Source organism: Phyllopteryx taeniolatus, chromosome 14 (assembly GCF_024500385.1).
Source record: "Phyllopteryx taeniolatus isolate TA_2022b chromosome 14, UOR_Ptae_1.2, whole genome shotgun sequence".
NCBI classification, from domain to species: domain Eukaryota; kingdom Metazoa; phylum Chordata; class Actinopteri; order Syngnathiformes; family Syngnathidae; genus Phyllopteryx; species Phyllopteryx taeniolatus.
In genome coordinates this window covers 13,341,803-13,360,417 of record NC_084515.1, presented here as the reverse complement: position 1 = coordinate 13,360,417, position 18,615 = coordinate 13,341,803, and the positions used below count along the sequence as shown (strand labels likewise).

Here is an 18,615-nt window from a genome sequence, read left to right as displayed (position 1 = left end):
CTTACCTCTCACTCGGGGGGGGACACGGAATCAGTCAGACAGGAATTGCTGGCGAGCGCAACAGCGCCATAAGCGTTTTAATGGGGAATTGCAATAATAATACATTACTTCCTTGGCATAATTTTGGGATATATATATACATATAATAACATACTGTATAAACTGCAATAAAATAGTAATAATAACAAGAACGATATTACTTCTACTAAAACATTCAAAATATCAAATATATTTATATATAAATATATTTATAATATACTATATAGGTAAACATATTTACGATATAAATATATAAAGTCAATTTGTATGAAAGTACAATAATAGTACTAATAGCAACACTACTACTGAAAAATAGTAGGCATACATGTATATTATAATATATTACATCCAACTTAAAAATATTTTTTGTTTATATCGTATATTAATTATATAATACTTCGGTTCCCCACCTGCCTCTTCTCGAATGTGGAGTCTATATCTGTCTTCGGTTGCCATGACACTTGCTTTTTTTCACAATCCAATCAGAGTTTTTGGCAGGAAAAGTTCTTTCCCCAATGTTTTTTTTTAGTATTGCTCTCCGCATTGGTTGTCCTGCAGCCTGGCTGTGGTTCACTAGACAGAGAGGAAGCGTGTTTTGTGTATGTAGCGTATCCGCTCGCTGGGACAAACCAATTCTGTGAGGTTTAAATTTAGCAGAAACATATTTGCTCTCGCGGCACGGTGAATCACTGGCTAGCACGTCTGCCTCACAGTTCTGAGTACCGGGGTTCAAGTCCAAGCCCCGCCTGTGTGGAGTTTGCATGTTCTCCCTGGGCCTGCTTGGGTTTTCTCTGGGTCCTCAGGTTTCCTCCCACATCCCAAAAACTTGCCTGGTAGGTTGATTGAAAAATTGCCCGTAGGTGTGAATGTGAGTGCGATTAGTTGTTTGTTTATATGTGCTCTGCGATTGGTTGGCGACCACTTCAGGGTGTACCACGCCTCTCGCCCGAGGGTAGCTGGGATAGGCTCCAGCACGCCGGCGACCCTAGTGAGGATAAGCGGTCAAGATAATGGATGGATGGATATTTGCTTTTCTGGTTAAATTTGTCTTAAATGCAAGATCGAGGCAGTTAGTGTATATGTCGAAAGCTGTTTGTTTTTCCATAGGGTGATGCAAAAATAACCAAACAATATTTAAAGGACTGAGGTGAGGGCAAAGGCAGAATCCATGATATTTCAGTGCAGATTCCCTAACATTGCCAGGGAAAGTAAATGTAAAATAAAGTTCTCTTCATTAAGTGTGTGTTCAACACGGAGTTTGGCCGAGCTGAGCTTTTTTTATGTCGATGGAGATATTATGTCCATGGTGTGCTGTGTTTGTCATCTGGCGTACAACCTCTCACCAGAAGAACAGTAGGAACACACCTCATTCTCATTATGTGTGGGGTCTCTGACATTTAAAAAAATCGGTTAAAGGTTACGCGTATACATACCATTTTTTTCTTTTTTAACATTTTAACATTGATCGCAAGGAAACTGGCAGTATACAGTATGTGTACCCCACTTTATGTTCAAATCAGAATGTGTGGGTGGAAAAAAAGCAGCAGGAGACATGCGTCAATGGCTTAACACTACAGAACTTTACTTGAATTGGATCCAAGTTCATTGTTTATACACAAGGTCATATGTACAAGGTGTGAAATGAAAATGAAGGCAAAGAACAGGAAAATAAAAACAACAACCCACAAACCACCCCCCCTCCAAAAAAATAACCCACTAAGATACAAGTGAGGTATCATAGAGCTGAAAAGCATATACAAGTCAGGTCGTGTACCCGTCAATATTAAATGATTTAACAGTTAGTTTCCTCTGCATAAAAAAAAAAAACAACAACATATTTATATATATATATATATATATATATATATATATATATATTTGTATTTATATATATCACAACATGAGGTAGGAGATCAGTGTCTCAAGTCATGCAAAGAACAAAGATTCTCATTACATGGTTATTGGCAATGGTCATATTCATAGACGGACACCGCGAGTCATGTTTCAGCATTGCGTGGCGGCACTGGGGAAGCCATGAATATATATATATATATTTTTTTTGTTTGTTTGTTTGTTTTGTTTTCAAAAGAAGTGTATAAATGAAAACACAATGTACCTATTTGTCGCTTACCAGTGCTAGGATGGACGATAAAAGCATGCGACTGAAGAGGAAAAAGACAGGGGGTGCCCCGTTTTTTGGGGAGGTCGCCGATTGTCATTGTTGCCGCGAATTCACAACTCCTGTCTTTTTTTTTTTTTTTTTTTTTTAAAGCATCTCTTTATGTACAGAATACATCCCGCATTACGGCGACATTGTGTGAAACCCTGACGGCGGATATGTAAATGCCGTCGTGGTGGGCAAACTTCGCACTAGTGTTAAAAGAAACCAAACTGTACAAAAGCATATCTTGTAACACTGCAAAATGTCAACCATTGTTAAAGGGGGGGGGGGGGGGGCTTCCCTTTCACTTCATCCTCAAACAGCAGCCCCCTTGTGTAGAAAATGTAATCTTGTTCTACTGAATTAAGACAAAAAACAAACAAAAAAACACTAATACTGAATATAAATTCAGTGGCGTCAAGCGTGTACAAACGCAGCGTTTCCAAGCTACTGCAGTCAGTCAGTCTCACTCACACACTCATTCATTCATTCACACTGACCTTATGTATATAAAAAAAACTTGTACAGGTTCATGCACATGAGCCTCAGTGGCTCATTATTATCATTTTATGGGTGGGAGAATTATTTTTTTTTTCACATATGGCCATGTGACACAAACGTGAGGAGCAGCAAAACATGCAAAAAAATATATTCATATATTTTTTTGTTATTTTGTAGTTTTTTTTTTTTTTTTTTTTTGGTCCAAAATGTAATTATGCACACTATTATTGATGAATTTTCACATTACACCTTTGGCTCGAGCATCATATATGTTCTAGCCTGGCATTAACTCTAAAAACCTCTGCGGAAAAGGCCACAAATGTCCACAGAAATGATTTTTTTCCCCATACATTTAGTATGGCCTTTTGTGATTTTATAGAAAAAGTGACACAAAAGGTTGTTTTATTTCACCAGCACAAAAAAGACCGGGTCAGAGTGTGACATTAACTATCATTTTCCTCCACATCCACTCGACAAGTTTGCATATTTTTGCAAAGATCCCAAGCAAAACCCTTTTTTTCCTCAGAAGCCATTTCTGCTCCGATTCATATAACCTTTAAAAGATTATCCATAGACGAAGATGAAGCGTTAATATATTAATGGCTAGTGTATGTACAAAGTGAATAGAAGTCTTTAGTTTAATGTTAAATATTTTCTTTAAAGATCCCCCACCCCCCCCACCCCCCCTCCCGCAACAATGACGACTTGCAACAGTCTTCATAATCTGCCTTTGAGATGGAGCACAGTGGAATGTCTTATCAGTTTGCATTTGTAGCAGATGCATAAAAAGTTAGCACCCCACCCCACGGCCCCCCGCTCCTTTTTCCTCATTTAAATCATTATTTACACACGCACTCTCACCCATGTACACACTGGGTTACAGGGATCTCTTTAGAGGCAATAAAAAGCAGTTTTTGCCTGGCAACATGAATAAAAGTGGCGTTGTCTGCCCCCCAAGCTGGTGCGGCATTGGAGGGGCGCTCGTCGAAGTTGGCACCCCCCCGCCCCTCTTCCTCTCCCTTGCCTGCTGCTGTTTCTTCAGCCGGCACAAAGTAACTGCTGTCAACTCCGACCTGGATGTATTATTATCAAAAGCTGCCTTCATTTACTTCGGAGAAAACAAACAAACAAACAAATAAACAAGAAAAACGCCTCACGTGCATTCCTGCCCCAGAGGGGGCTACGGCTCCGGGGCGGTCAGTCAAGTCAAGTACACCGGAAAAAGGAGCACAGTGTTTCTTTTTGTGGGGTGGGGGGGGGTGTGCCACAGTGTTGCGGAGGGAGGACGGCTTTGTAAAGCGAGTTGGGCAATGTGCATCTCCTCTGTTTTCGATGAGCGATGTTCACTTTGCTCTCAGAGGAGATTAGCGGTCGCCCATCCAGGAGGTGTGTGAAGGGAAGGCGAACCAAGCAGCGCGAATGGTGGTGGTTGTGGTGTCTGTTAAAAGGCTAGAACTTAAAATCACATCCCAAACAAACAAACAAAAAGCATTTAAATACTGTTTGTTGAGAGCAGAAGAAAGACTAATAATAATAATAATAATAATAAAAAAAAAGACTAAACTCTTCTTTGATGTTAAATTACAAAAGTCCAACATTGAAAGCGGAGGAGGGGCGCCGGTTACTTTGGGACTTCCGAGAAGGAGGGGGAGGAGGAAGGGGAGGAGGAGGGCGGCGAATGGGCATTGGGGGGTCCGGTGGACGGGGTGAGGGGAGGCGAAGGGCTGCCCGCGGCGGGTACGGCGGCGCCCGACCGCGCCATCTGCTGCTTGAGCTGGCCGATGGCGCGCTCCAGGTTCTCGCGCGCCTCCCGTTCCCGCCTCAGCTCGTCCTGCAGCTCCTGCCGGTCGGCCTCGGCGCGCTCCAGCCTCTGGCGAAGCTCCGACAACTGGGAAGAGACGAGGAGGACGACATCTTAGGAACAACACACAACAAATACACAATTCGTCCCTCCAGGCTGGCACAGAGCCAGAGATTGTTGGCATGTGGAGCCAGAAAGCTCAAAAACAAGCAGGAGGTGGGAAGTAGACCCCAAACCCCCCAGCAAAGACTGAATGTGCTGTCTATGTGGCCCGGCGTCAATTTAAATCAGCACCCCCATTTGGCTTTTTTTAAACAGTACGTTACCAAATAAGGTCGTACGGAGCCCAACCATACAACTTGCGCCGGTGTTCAAACTGGACGACCACATGACCACAAAAACAAACAACTGGAAATGACATACAATTACTGTCCGGCCATCCAAATAAGCAACTCCCTCAAATAATAACCATACATTATATATAACATACAAATAAGTAGCTTCTAACACGATAATAAAGTCATTTTTTTAACAAAAAATGTTGACTTTTCTTAGAATAAAGTCAGATTTTTGACTCAACTCAACTTTATTTATTGAGCACTTTAAAATACCACAGCTGCACACAAAGTGATGTACATTACATAAAAATAAAACGTTAAAAAACAATTTAACATAGGGCAGTTGAAACAATAGATTAATAGATTACAGATTTTTGAGAAAATATTTTTGCATTTTTTGAGAAAACAATAATAAGCTACATTTTTATGAGAACATTTGTGCATTACAAAAAAAATTCTGAATATGAAGTGAGATTTTTGTAGAAAAAACATTTTGAAAAAAGGTTGCAATTTTATGAGACTCGAGTCAGATTTTTTTCGAAGAAAAAAAAAGTGTATTTGTTGGTGAAAAAGAGTTCCTAGTCGGCACGGTGTCGTTCACACATTAAACAATTAGTTGTTGACTCCAGAGGTGCGTACACAGTGCCTCAGTGGAGCAAAACGTGACATTTAGATAAACGTAGGTATGACGCCAATATATTTGGCTTTGTGTTACACCCTCTTGTTTGTCTGTCTGTCTGTCTGTCTACTTATCTAATTTCTATGTGTCTCTGTGGTGGCGTACCTGCGCGACGTAGTGCGCCTCATGCTGGCGCTGGGCGGCGGGTTCGCAAGCGCACGCCTGCTGCCGTAGCTGTTCCAGACGAGCCTCCAGCTCCAGCTGCTCCTGGCGGGCCTGGCCGAGCTGGCGCGCCTGCTCGCTGTGCACCGCCTCCAGCTCGGTGCGCAGCTCCCGCTGCTCGGCGCTCAGCTCGTGTAGCCGCGCTGCCTCGCCGCCGCGTAACGCCTCCAGCTCCTGTGGACAAATGGATGGGAAAATGTGTTAGCTTTGTCTTTGTGATCGACAAAAAGGCTCAAAAGCTCATGCCTGGAAGACACAGGAAGTCAGCCGTTTTGGCCATTTCCAGGGGTCCTTTAAAGACAAACTTTCATAACTTAAAAATTCAGCCTCTCAAAGCCTGTTTCAGTTAGAAAAAAAAAGTTTTGGGAGGCATGTCTATTATTAGTAGTAGACACACAAAAACATAATCCACCACGAACGCTTTGGCCCGACAATAGCCCTACGACGCCAAAAGGAAAAGTCTAGCGTGTTTTGGATATAGTGCCTTGACGTCGACCGACAGGATTGTGTATTGCAACCGGCGAATCGCCTCCCTTGCTCGCCATTATCAACATTTATTCACGTGCGCAAACGCTGCCATGTTTACGTACAAACGTTATTACTAGCACTGGCTAGCTACATACCCTTATGTTGCCTGCTTGCGAGCGGCATTAAAGGTACAGGAACATTACCTCAAGCTCTCCTTGAACAATAGACAGCGCAAAACATCCTCTCCACCCAGTGACAAGATTTTTTTTTTTTCTCTCTTTTTCTTCTCCCCCCCAACGCAATCATTGTTGGTTTTGTCGCCATGGTAATCATTATATCCCGTAGTGGTGACACGTTTTCCTCCCCGCCTAGCCGGAAAGTGTTTGATTTGAAGAGATGTAGCCCAATAATCGTAAAAGACGGGATACAGTGATATCGTAATACGTCATGTAGTGTTGCCGGTGTCTGGCTGATTTTATGGCAGTAGTCTGACATAGTGCCATCGTGAGAGACCAAATTTGTCTTGTAGTCTGCTCCAGGCGTTAAGAAGCCATGCCCAAAAAGAAACAAAAAGTCAGTCACTTTGGTTTGAGGCAGCCAGGGGGTCCTTCAAAGACAAACTACTATTAGATGTTTTGTCTGATTTCTACCAACTAAATATTGTTGGAATTCCAAAGAATTCTATTTTATATTTAGTGATGACAAAATCATTGTTTAGTGGACCACTTTTAATTGAGAAGCCCTGTTCTAGTCTATTCATCCGAGTGGGCTTAGTTTCTCACCATCTCCAGCTGCAGCTGCTTGAGCAGGGTGGAGTCCAGTTTCTCCTGCTGCCTGCCGTACATCTGCATGATCTCCACCACGATCCTGTCCTTGTCGTCCTCCAGCCCGCCCACAGTCATGTTCACGGCACATCCCGCTTCCTCGTGCGCCGGCGATGCGGGATGAGGAGGAGGAGGACTGCGGGTGCGGGCGGCGATCTTGCCGCTCAGGCTGCTCATCGCCATGGAAACTGCCTGGGTTTGGCATTCCCGCTCGGCGGCGTGTTGGGATTTGGCCTCCTCAACCAGTGGAGGCGACGCGTGAAGATCTGAGGAAGAAAAGTGGGATGAAGAAGGACGTTAGCGAAGGAGGGGGGGGGGTAAAGGAGGCAGCAAGTGCGCACTGCCGCCTAAACTAAAAAAGCTCACACCACCATCTCGGCAAAAGTAGAATAGGGGAGGCGTCTGGCAACCAACCTGTTCCACTTTAAAACAGGGGGGGGCCACATTAGATTTTTTTTTTATTATTTATTTATTTTTATTTATTTATTTATTTTTTATTTATTTATTTATTTATTTATTTATTTTTAAATGGACAGATGTGCCAGGAAATGAATAAAATAAATTTTAGTTCATCAAACTTAGGATAAATTAATGCAAGAAGTATTACAGGACTGTTGATAATGTACAGTAAATGCTCAGTGGGCCGCATTAAAAGAACAGAGCGGTTTGTAGTTTGCCCACCCTTGCTTTAAAAAGGAACTGGTGAGGCATCAAAAGCCACGTTGTGTTTGCCTTGCCTTTTATTCTTATAGTGTGTGTGTGAGACATAAATAAATAGCGGACACAGTACATGCTATGCACAAACAGCAGTGAGTCATGTGCTGATGGATCAAAAGGAAGTAGGATAGAAAGCGAGTGAGTGGAAGGAACACGAAGCAGACGGAAGAAGAGGAGGAGGAGAAGGATGAGGAAGAGGAGGAAAGTGACGGCAAACAATTGCAAATTCGGCCCTCAAAGCCGGTTTCCCTTAGCAACATGAAATTTGGTCAGCATGTCTATCATGAGTAGAGCCCCCAAAAAGTCTCAAGAGGTCATGCCTCCCCCCCCAAAAAAACACAGGGAGTCTACCATTTTGGTTTCAAGCGGCCATTTTTGGAAAATTTATGTTTGGCAGCCTCCCCGCATTCTTTTCAAAATTCTGCCCCCAAAACCATTCTCCTTTGGAAATATGAAAATTGGTAGTCATGTCTAATATGAGTAGACGCACAAAAAAAGTCTTAAGAACCGATGCCCAAAAAGACAGAGGAAATTTGCCATTTTGGTTTTCAAGTGGTCATTTTTGGGTCATTCTGATGATAATTAGTTTGGTAGCATAAACAAGACGTTTTTTGAAAATTCAGCCCCCGAAGCCAGTTTGTCTTGGCAACATGAAATTTAGTAGTCCTAAACTGGCAACATGAAATTTAGTAGTCCTATCTATCATGGAAAGACCCACAAAATAGTCTCAAGAACCCATGCACGAAAAGACACAGGAAGTCTACCACTTTGGTTTGAAGAGGCCATTTTAGCATTGGCGGGGTGGGACGGGAGGAAGAGGGAAAGAAAGTGACAACAGACTGCGTGGGAGACACAGATGTGGAAAAGAGGAAAGGATGGAAGGAGAAATGTTTGCGGAAAGACAGGCTGGAATGGCCGAGACATTCCTGTGATTGCTGTTCAAACACACACACACACACACACACACAAACACAGTTACAGTATATATAAAACACTCACAGCAGAAGTGCAGGAAAGGAGGTCACTGCCACCCCTTTGCTCATCAATAGTGAGGTATATTCCCCCTCCCCTCCCCCCAAGTCTTTAAGTGAAGGTCAGCACATGATTATGTGCATGGCTGCAGGCGCCTATGTGTGTGGGTGTGTGTGTTTTACTGTTTACAGCGCACACGTGTCGCCTCCATAAGCATGCTTGTCTCTCCCACTCATGTTGTAGGAATTTTAATAGCTCGTGCTAGCTCCTGTGTATGTGTCATATATTTCCCAAACATGCAGCATCTCGATCAGTTGACCTCTAGCAGGCAGACTTAGGAGTAACATACAGTACATGATTGCAGTTGCAGCCTCCATTTTATATAACTCTTCAAATTCTTCCATCAAATTGACACCTCCCTTTTCTCAACAGGGAAAAAAAAAAAACGAAAAAAAAAACACTAACTGCCATAGTCATCATACATTAAAGGCTTAACTGCTGAGCCTATTAGAAGGGAGTTGCTAACTAAAACAGCAGCACCTATTGTGAAGGGTGAAGATGAGCTTATGTTGTGTTATTTGGCAGTGGAGTGATAGTTTGGCATGTGTGTGATTTGCTTCTCCGTGTTGTGTGCAACACAAAATATACAGCACAGCGTAAGTAGAATTTCCCCTTGAGGCATTATAATGTGTATAATATATTAATTAAAACTGTTTAAAAAGGACATTTATTGGAGAATTTACTGCCAGCAGTTTTATGTTGCATTTTAAATGCCATTAAATGTGTTCCCTGTTTACACAAAATAACAGTGTGTTGATGTTTTGCATTCTGTTCACTCACTGTGATGAACAGAAACTGTGTTTTCAAAACCAATGTATCGTGATTTTTGGAACAGCCAGACAGCACGTATTTATCACGAGTCGCTACTGACCCATCGGAGGCTCGTCATGGAGCGGTGGCCCTCGGGCGTAGTGGTGCTTGAGCAGTGCGCTGAGCATCTCGGGGCTCATCTCCGCCTGCCTGCGCAGGGACACATTGGGAGCCACCATCTTATCGTACGTATACAGGTAATAGCTATGGAAGAGAGAAAATAAAAGCGGAGAGATTAAACACTGATATGCACTCTGAGACAGCTTTAATTAATTCCGTTTGTTCATAATTGACTGACTCCATCTCTTTGTTACCCTACTCATCATCGTTGAGCGAGCAATGTCACCTTTCACGGTCTCGTAAAACCTTATGAGTTATGGACTTTGCAGGGATGATGATATGCAACATATACACGCGCCGTAATTCACGCTGCATGAACCATACAAAACACACTGGCGTTGAATATTGGGGTAAGTCTTATCTTGTGTTTACACCGGCTCCGCCTAAACAGACCTTGGTCTTATCACAAACGACCAGGTGGCGCTATCTGCTTCTTTGCTAGGGGAGACTCTCCCCCTGACCATCACCACCATCATCTTCATGAGCCCCCCACCAAACAGAGCTGGCACTGTAAACTAGGTTAAGCAGAAAAGTACAAGAGTAGGAACCCAATCCTGATTGAATAATGCACGCCTGGCTCGTAGTTGACAAGTGACGCTAAGTGCTAAGGCTGTATTGCGACACGTTCATTATGGCTCACTGGCGCAGACGTGCTGTCTACAAACTGGTGCATGCTGGTTCTCTGTTGGGGCATGTGTGTGTGTGTGTGTACGTGACGGTCATGCCGTTGTGGCAGGGTGGGAGGTAAAAGCGCTAATCCCACCGAAGGTTTGATGTCGGCGGGTTGCCGCTCGGTCAGCGCGTCGCGTTCGTTTCGTCTTTTTTTAATCTGGGTGGGATTACGCTCCGATGCAAGGTGGTGAGGAGCGGATGAAGCCAATTGTAATCACATTAGTTATTCAGTGTTTTCAATTTTGCTAGGTTATGTGTAAAAAAAATTTTACAAACTATGGCTCTGATGTAGCTATTTTGCGGGATCTGTGTAAAAGAGACTATGGAACTATAAATTTAATATTTGATGAAGATCTTTGAAGGTTGAAGTCGTGCATCAGTCACTACAGTGGCAAGCTATTCAAAAGCTGTTTTTATTCTTTATGCCAAAGTTGTGCATCGATTATTACAGTTGACTGCAACTCAAAAGCGGTTTTCTTGATGTTTTGAGATGCATCACTCACTACAGTGAGCAGCAATTCAAAAGTTGTTTTCTTCTCTATGTGTAAGTCTTAAAGTCAAAGTTGCACATCAGTCACTACAGTGGACAGCTATTCATAAACTGCTTTCTTCTAAATGCACAAGTTTTGGTGTCAAAGTTGCGCATGAGTCACTGCAGTAGAAAACAGACATTGCCGGGTAGACTATTCTACGTCGGTGCCTTTAACACAACACACAGCATGAAAAAAATGTTTTCGTTTAAAGGGGCTCCAAAGCGCGGCACGGTGGGCGACTGGTTAGAGCGTCAGCCTCACAGTTCTGAGGACCCGGGTTCAATCCCTGGCCCCGCCTGTGTGGAGTTTGCATGTTCTCCCCGTGCCTGCGTGGGTTTTCTCCGGGCACTCCGGTTTCCTCCCACATCCCAAAAACATGCATGATTTGGAGACTCTAAATTGCCCGTAGGTGTGAATGTGAGTACGAATGGTTGTTTGTTTGTATGTGCCCTGCAATTGGCTGGCAACCAGTTCAGGGTGTACCCCGCCTCCTGCCCGATGATAGCTGGGATAGGTTCCACCACGCCCGCGACCCTAGTGAGGAGATAGATGGATGGATGGATGGATGGATGGATGGGGCTCCAAAGCTGGCGGTGCGTGACTAGGCTGTAGTACCTGGGGTGGACCAGAGTGGGGTGTCCCGGCTCCTCCTTGATGTCCGGGAAAAGCTGATTGTACACCACGGTTGGAGAGGTCTTACCCTGCAGACAAAAAAAAAATGGAAAAAAACACACCATACAATGATTAGAATAAGGTAATTAGACATGTGTAAGCGCGGCGTGGAGACAAGAAGCAGGAAATGGGTTGCACTGTCAGGATCCTAATCTAATAGAGCTAATATATGCTGCCAGTAGACGTGGATGAGGGATCACCTGCGGAGCACCGAGCATCTGTGTGTGTGCGTGTGAATAAGATAATCATGATAAAGAGCTTAGAAAAGCGTCTGCAGCTGTGTTATATTGTGGGTGTGCGTGTGTGTGTGTGCTTCCTGACAAACTGCAGAGGAGGCACGCCCCATAAGAAAATGACTGGCTTGTGTGTGTGTGTGTGTGTGTGTGTGTGTGTGTGTGTGTGTGTGTGTGTGTGTGTGCGTGTGTGTGTGTGTGGAAGTTGACCCAGAGAGCTGACCCGCATGTACGGGAGGGCGGCGGGAGCCACGGGAGGTGATGGATGAGAGATTGCAAACTGGGAGGGAGAGGGGGATGGGGAGAAATGACGGTAGGAGGTAGCCCAGCGACTGACCTTCCCCGTTGGCTCGGCTTCAGCCAACTTGCCGTCGGGGGAGCAGAGGTCCGTGGAGGATTTGCAAGCCTGGTTCTCCTGGTCTTCATCCCCTGCAGTCCCCTTCTGGAAGAGAGAAGAAGAATGGGGGGATGCATCAAGGTTAAACAAGATGGCAGCGTACAAACAGAATCCTAAAGTCAAATTTTATATTATTTAGTACGAATACTTTTTCAAAGGAACCCGACCAGTCACTACAGCAAACAACCATTCAAAAGATGTTGTTTTTTTTGTGTGTGAGTCTTGGTGTCAAAGTTGAGCATCAGTCACTACAGTGGACATTTATTTAAAAAAAACAAGTTGTCAAAGGCTGTTCTCTCTCTATATCAACGAGTATTAACATCAGAGTTGGGCATCAGTAACTCCAGTGGATGGCAAGTGAAAAGCAGTTTTCACTTTACATACAGTATATGCGCAAGTCTTGATTTTTGATTACTCACTGTAGTTAATGGTGCGTATATTGATGGTGAGCATATAGATGAAAACAGCTTTTAACTCATTCACTGCCAGCCTTCCCAGTTAACATGGATAATTGACTTCTAAAGCCGTCAATGGCAGTGAATGTATGAAATAGTTTTTCACTGTAGTGATGTCCAACTTTGCGACCACTGCCTTGATTTCATCAACCCGTGGATGGAAATGATAATGACTGTAGTGCAGGAACGAAACAAGAGGGAAAGTGGAAAGACAAGATAGAGACGAACACCTTTTAAAATGGAGGACAGAGGGACAAACGACATCCAGGAGATGGAAAATGGAGATGAATGTCATGGAACAAGCGAGGTGTATGGGCAGTGAACGAGGCTGCCGAGGAAGCTCTATGAATAAAAGAGGAGCAAAGCCAAGCGGGCTGCCATTACGCGCTGGTGTGCTTGTGATTCATTGCGAAGGCAGCCCACAACGCAGCTGGGAGTCTCTCAATGTGAGGATGCGCTATATATTATACACTATAGACGTGTGTGTGCGTGAGCTGGATCTTTATGATTCATTATGTCATCCTGTAAGATGTGTGTGAATGTGTGTGTGTGTGTGTGTGTTTGTGCACCTCTGCACGTGTGTTCAGCAAATCCAGGACATGCTCACTCCACCCAACAATACAACTAAAATGAAGTAAAATTACTCTTTGAATACGCCTGAGAAGACAGGTAATGGAGAGCAAACAGGAAGTGCTAATCATCATAGCTACATGTGATTTGCGTCAGCATCGGCTTGGTAAAATTCGGACCCAAGTATGAGCACATACTCAAAAATATGTATTTCAAGGGTCAAAGTTTCGCATCAGTCACTACAGTGGAGAGCTAATCTAAAGCATATTCTTTCTATATGCACAAGTCTCGATGAGAGGACAAACGCACGCACACGCAGTGAATAATAATAAAGAGACAACCTTTCATCTCAGAGCCATTGTCGCTAATAGCTCAGAACAATGCCACTAAATGAGTGTGACAAGCAGGTAGCAGCCACCTGACACGCTGTCGGATAATCCGGTTTTGTTTAGCAGATTATGGTAACAGCACAGGGATTATATATTCTCAATTGCTCCTTTATTATTTCTTACTTTGCTGATTAGCACTAAGCAGAAATCGTATCGCTCACGGTATGAACCAAAATTTCAACCAAAGTGTCAAACCAAAATAGTAGACTTCCTGTTCAATTCTGGGCATGGGTGCTTGTCTTCTCTGGTTTTTGTCCACCCAATTCCATGTCGATCTGTAAAACTAGTTTTGAGGGCACTTTTTTTTTTTTCGTCGCCGTTTCATGGAGAATCCTTAAAATGATCCTCAAACTTTGAGGCCTTGCTCCACCCTCATTGGCAAAATTAAAAGTCGCAATTGATTGTCTAAGATGCCATCTTCCAATTCTTTCGTCAAAGAATGAGACCTAGAATTTGCTCAAAATGGCAGACTATCTGTTCAATTTTGATTATGGGTCCTTGAGACTTATTCCTGCGTCAACCCAATTTTGTGTTGCTCGGTGAAACAGGTGTCTGAAGCCAATTATTTCCACTCCCTTTTTCAAGGAGAATCCTCAAAATAATGTGTTGCCCATTTTTACACCACGTCCCAGACGAGGGGATGTCTGGCCCAAACATTTACCTCTCAAAATAGTCAACGTCTCCGTATGACATAAAAGTGAATCTTGTCTGTCTCGCATTTCCAACAGAGGAGAACGATCATGTATTCCTAATGTGTGCGTTGCCAGGGAGAGCTGTGTATTTACAAAGACGCACTTGAATGAGCGTGTGTTTGCATTTGTAAGAGCCTGGAGGCATATGCACAGCCAGGTGTGCGTGTGTGTGTGTGCGTGCATGTGCATGTGCATGTGCATGTGCATGTGTTCCTACACTCGTGCGTTTGTGCAGAGTGAAGGGGGCTCGTCTGTTTACGCTGGCTCCTGATTGGCTGGATTTTTTTTTTCTTCCCTACTGCAGCAGCAGAGAGAACAGGAGGGGGAGGGTGGGAAAGACTCCGGTCCAGAGACTGACGGAAAGCGACGGTAAAGCCACTGCAGTGGTGCGTCGTGGAAGCTGGACTGTGTGTGTGCATGTTTGTGCTTGTCGTAAGGTGACGAAAACAAGAGAGGAAGAAGCGAAGATGTTAACGACAGGTCGTCCGGAGGTCGTTCCTCAGCTTGACCCTCAGTGCAGCACACGTTGTGCTGATGAGACAGCTCATTAAAGTCCACATCTGTGTGTGTGTTTGTGTGTGTGTGTGGGGGGGGGGGTATGAGAAAACAACATCACATGACATTTATGGGAAGGACACTGGGGCCTGTCTTGTAAGGACCATTTGAAGGTTAATGTTGGCTGTTGAATGATTATGATCATTAAGTGTACCGCTTTATCACACATCTGATTTAAAACTGCTTTTTTTCCCCCCATTCTGTGTTGTTGAAAGGTTTAAATCGAACCCATGTACCTACCAAGACACTACACTATAGATTATACACACTATACTACAAAATTAAGTAAATATTGTATACATTTGTAACAGCTGCAATCTTGTAAGGAAAGTGCAACATTAATAATAATTTAGGGAAAGGAACGATGCAGTTCCAAATGAGTTAACGCGCGTTTGTCGAGTGCCAAAAGTATATCGCCAGCCATGATGTCCGCTAGCCAGAGGTTGAGCTACGCTGCGTTTGTTTACATAGTACACGAGTGGCTACACTTCCTGTACCTCATCTAATACATTCCATGCGGGAACTCGGTACACCTATGTACCGTATCATTTGTTCCATAATGCAAAGAAATACTGATATGAACAGATGTACCATTCCACCTCTAAGTCCAAACCACATACTTAAACACCGTCTTGTGTTCGGGGGCAAGAATATATCATGTATATTCAATTCAATTTGTTTGTTTCGAACTCAAGAAGCAGAGTTAAAATAAAATCTAGTTATACAGTGCAAAATACCTCTTGAATTATAATAAAATTCTATATTGGACCGCAAAGAAAATCAGTTTTGACACATCACAATGCCAATGTAACTAAAGGAAAATCTAGTAAAACCTACTAAAAATACAAATATTGAATACTGTATCGCTATTATACCATGATGCAGTACATCGCAGTACATGCAACTTGCATGTCTACATATGCAGTAGAAACATTCATGTATATGTGTGCACTTGCCTAATGGCTACTCTTGTGATTCTAGTTTACCTGACAGTTGACGGCTTAACGCCCACCACCCACACTCTCTCACATTCTCTTTGTGTCTCACAAACACACGCACACGCACACACACACACCCACACACACACACACTGCTGTGCTCATTATTGCCGTAGGTCTGCGCTGGCTTAATGAGTGTGTTTGCACCCATCAACACAACTGTCTCGCTCGCCCCTTGTTGTCCATCTGTCTCTCTCACCAGCTTCCCTCCTGCCCTGTTGTTATTAACAAACACCATGTTGCCCTAATCTGCAATAATGAACCACCTCTCTGATGTGAGCTGCTCACAGAAACACACAACCTCCCTGGCACACACACACACACACACACACACACACACACACACACACACACACACACACACGCTCCAGCCCTTTGTGAGGCCAAACCTCGCCTTGTGACAATGTGGATTAGCATTCCGCACACTTGCTCGGCTGAACTCTGCCCTGTTGTTCCTAATCACCAGCAGTCTGCCTGGCCGCCTGCTGCTGCAGCCACACACACACTCTCACACACACACACAGACAGACACGCATATACACACACTATGCAGCAGCAGCTCCATGAAACACACTGCCCTAGACAGACTCGGCCATGTGAACGTTGATGGTGACCCATTTCCGCAGCCGCGGCATATTCCCCAGACCATTAGTACACGTGACGCTTCCGCAGCAGACAACTTTATTGGAGCAGAAAGATGTTTGTGTAGCATGGAGGCTGTTAATACACAATACACATACAGAACCAGGGAGTCTGGCAAGCAGCGTTTCGGTTCAGGGTACGACTTCCTGTTTGTCATTCTATTTGCGAGTCGAGCGAGCGGGTGCGTGCGAGGCAGGCAAGCGGTGCTCAATTTTCGCGTCTCGTAACACCTCCCACGTGACCAGACTCGGTCAGCGAATTGGTTTGTGACTTCCTGTTTGTCATTCTATTTGAGAGTGGTGTGAGTGGGCTTGTGCGAGCCAAGCAAGCGGTGTTTCGAGTTGAGCATAATCAAATAATGTGCAACGGAATGAACTGTTGGGACGTCGCAAAACTCGTCCGATCGGACAGTTACATTTGAGGATGTTTTGCGAATGGAGCGAGCGGGTGGTACGCGAGGCAGGCGAGCGGCGCGGTCTCCACACGACACAGACATACATCCGCATTGACACACTGCCACACAAAGAGGAAACAATTACCGAGGTCACGCTCGCTCACGTGGACCCGTACACACACGTGGCTATCAATACCCATGAAGTCTTCCTGCTGAATCTATAATGTAATATACAGTATACAGTATATATATATACACACTGTATACATAACAGAAATTCAAAGAGCAGCTCAGTTGGTAAGGAAGTGTGTGTGTGTGTGTGCGCAGAGAAGAGCGCTATGTCGGTCATTCATAAATGAATTATGCCAACATTCCACCACTCGTTTGTGCGTTTGTCACAACTACAGTATACTCTGTAATGCTGGAACTTAAACAACGATTATGGAGCAGTTTAGATAAAGCTTTTTATGGCTGGGATTGGTGTGGGTGTGCAGCATGTTGCACATGTCGCATGTTGTAAGTATATGCGTACGAGTGTGTTTGTGTGTGTCTTCGCACAAAAAATAAATAAATAAATAAACAGTAACAAGATGGTAAGAACATGCTCATAAATCTCTTATCTTGGGTACGATAAAAAGAGAGCACGTGCCTTTAGTTTGAACTTTCACCTGAGGGGCATCACACACATTCTGTACATACACACACATATATATCTCTCCAGTAGTTGTTCACCTTTGACGGTCCCATGGAAATGGCAGAAATGACCCTAAAATGTCTGCTTTGAGCCAAAATGGCAGACTTCCAATGTTTGTTTGTTTTTCCCAGACATGGGTTCGTGAGACTTCTTTGTAATAATACTCATGATAGACATGCTTACCAAAGCTCATGGTGCCCAGTGAAACTGGCTTCCAGGGATGAATTTTCCAAAACATCAGAGGGATGCTAGAAAAATTAAAATTTTGAACAAAATGACCTTAAAATGACCGCTTGAGACCACAACTGCAGACTTCCTGTCTTTCCAGACTGACTTTTTGAGATTTCTTGTCAGTCTATTTGGACATGTCTTCCAAATTTTATGTTGCTCAATGAAAATGGCTGTTTCATGTTTAATGATTACATTACTCGATGAAAATCATAACACCGTCACCCATACCGTCTCTCCCTCCTCGCCCTTGGGGCCCAGTCATGTAATTTGGCATTCTGGAGGTCAGTGCAGCAGCCTTTTCACCCCCCCACCCCCATTTTAAGCAGAAAGAGGAAGTCAACTTTATTTGGTTGCGCTCTTGCTGGAGGAGTCGCCGCAGAGACGTGGTCACGCCCTGTCTGCTTCCACCACATCCTGCCGCAGTCTGTCGGGCCGTGTCAGACGCCGAGCTGTCGAAATACACACTTCCTGTCTTAGCTGCTTGACAGCATCATGCGCGCTTTTTCTTTCTCTCTTTTTTTAACTATCTCCAATCTGCGACGACACATCCCGTTAATACACGTCAACCATTTTAAAAGCATTTCTGACACACTCCGCCAGTTAATTGACTGTGACCGGAAGTTGAAGCTGCCTTTGAGGATGGACTAAAGCACTTATGACGCACGTTCAGGTGGTTGCTGCTGCGCTTAAGTCCCACAGGTGTTTTAATTTCTACTTAATCTTGCAATACTTGTGATAGCATTCCGCTCTTTCTAATCTCTGCCCTGTTAAAATGTGAATTACGAATTCGCCAAATATTTAAAGAAAACAGCAATGAGCTTAACCTCTCGTGCTGT

General features: G+C 44.0%; 1 protein-coding gene across 2 annotated transcripts in view; it reads right to left on the bottom strand.

Annotated features, from left to right (window-relative positions):
• Positions 1–1,596: 1,596 nt before the first annotated feature.
• The window catches only part of skila (SKI-like proto-oncogene a), a 79,853-nt gene continuing 62,834 nt past the window's right edge, over positions 1,597–18,615 (bottom strand). The window contains exons 3-8 of one of the 2 annotated variants that reach the window (XM_061798421.1): positions 12,100–12,204; positions 11,473–11,558; positions 9,594–9,736; positions 6,932–7,239; positions 5,625–5,855; positions 1,597–4,589 (exon numbers count right to left, since the gene is read on the bottom strand). In XM_061798421.1, the coding sequence (XP_061654405.1) occupies positions 4,323–4,589; positions 5,625–5,855; positions 6,932–7,239; positions 9,594–9,736; positions 11,473–11,558; positions 12,100–12,204 (1,140 nt within the window). In that variant the 3' untranslated portion in view covers positions 1,597–4,322. The other variant, XM_061798422.1, reaches the window with a different exon arrangement.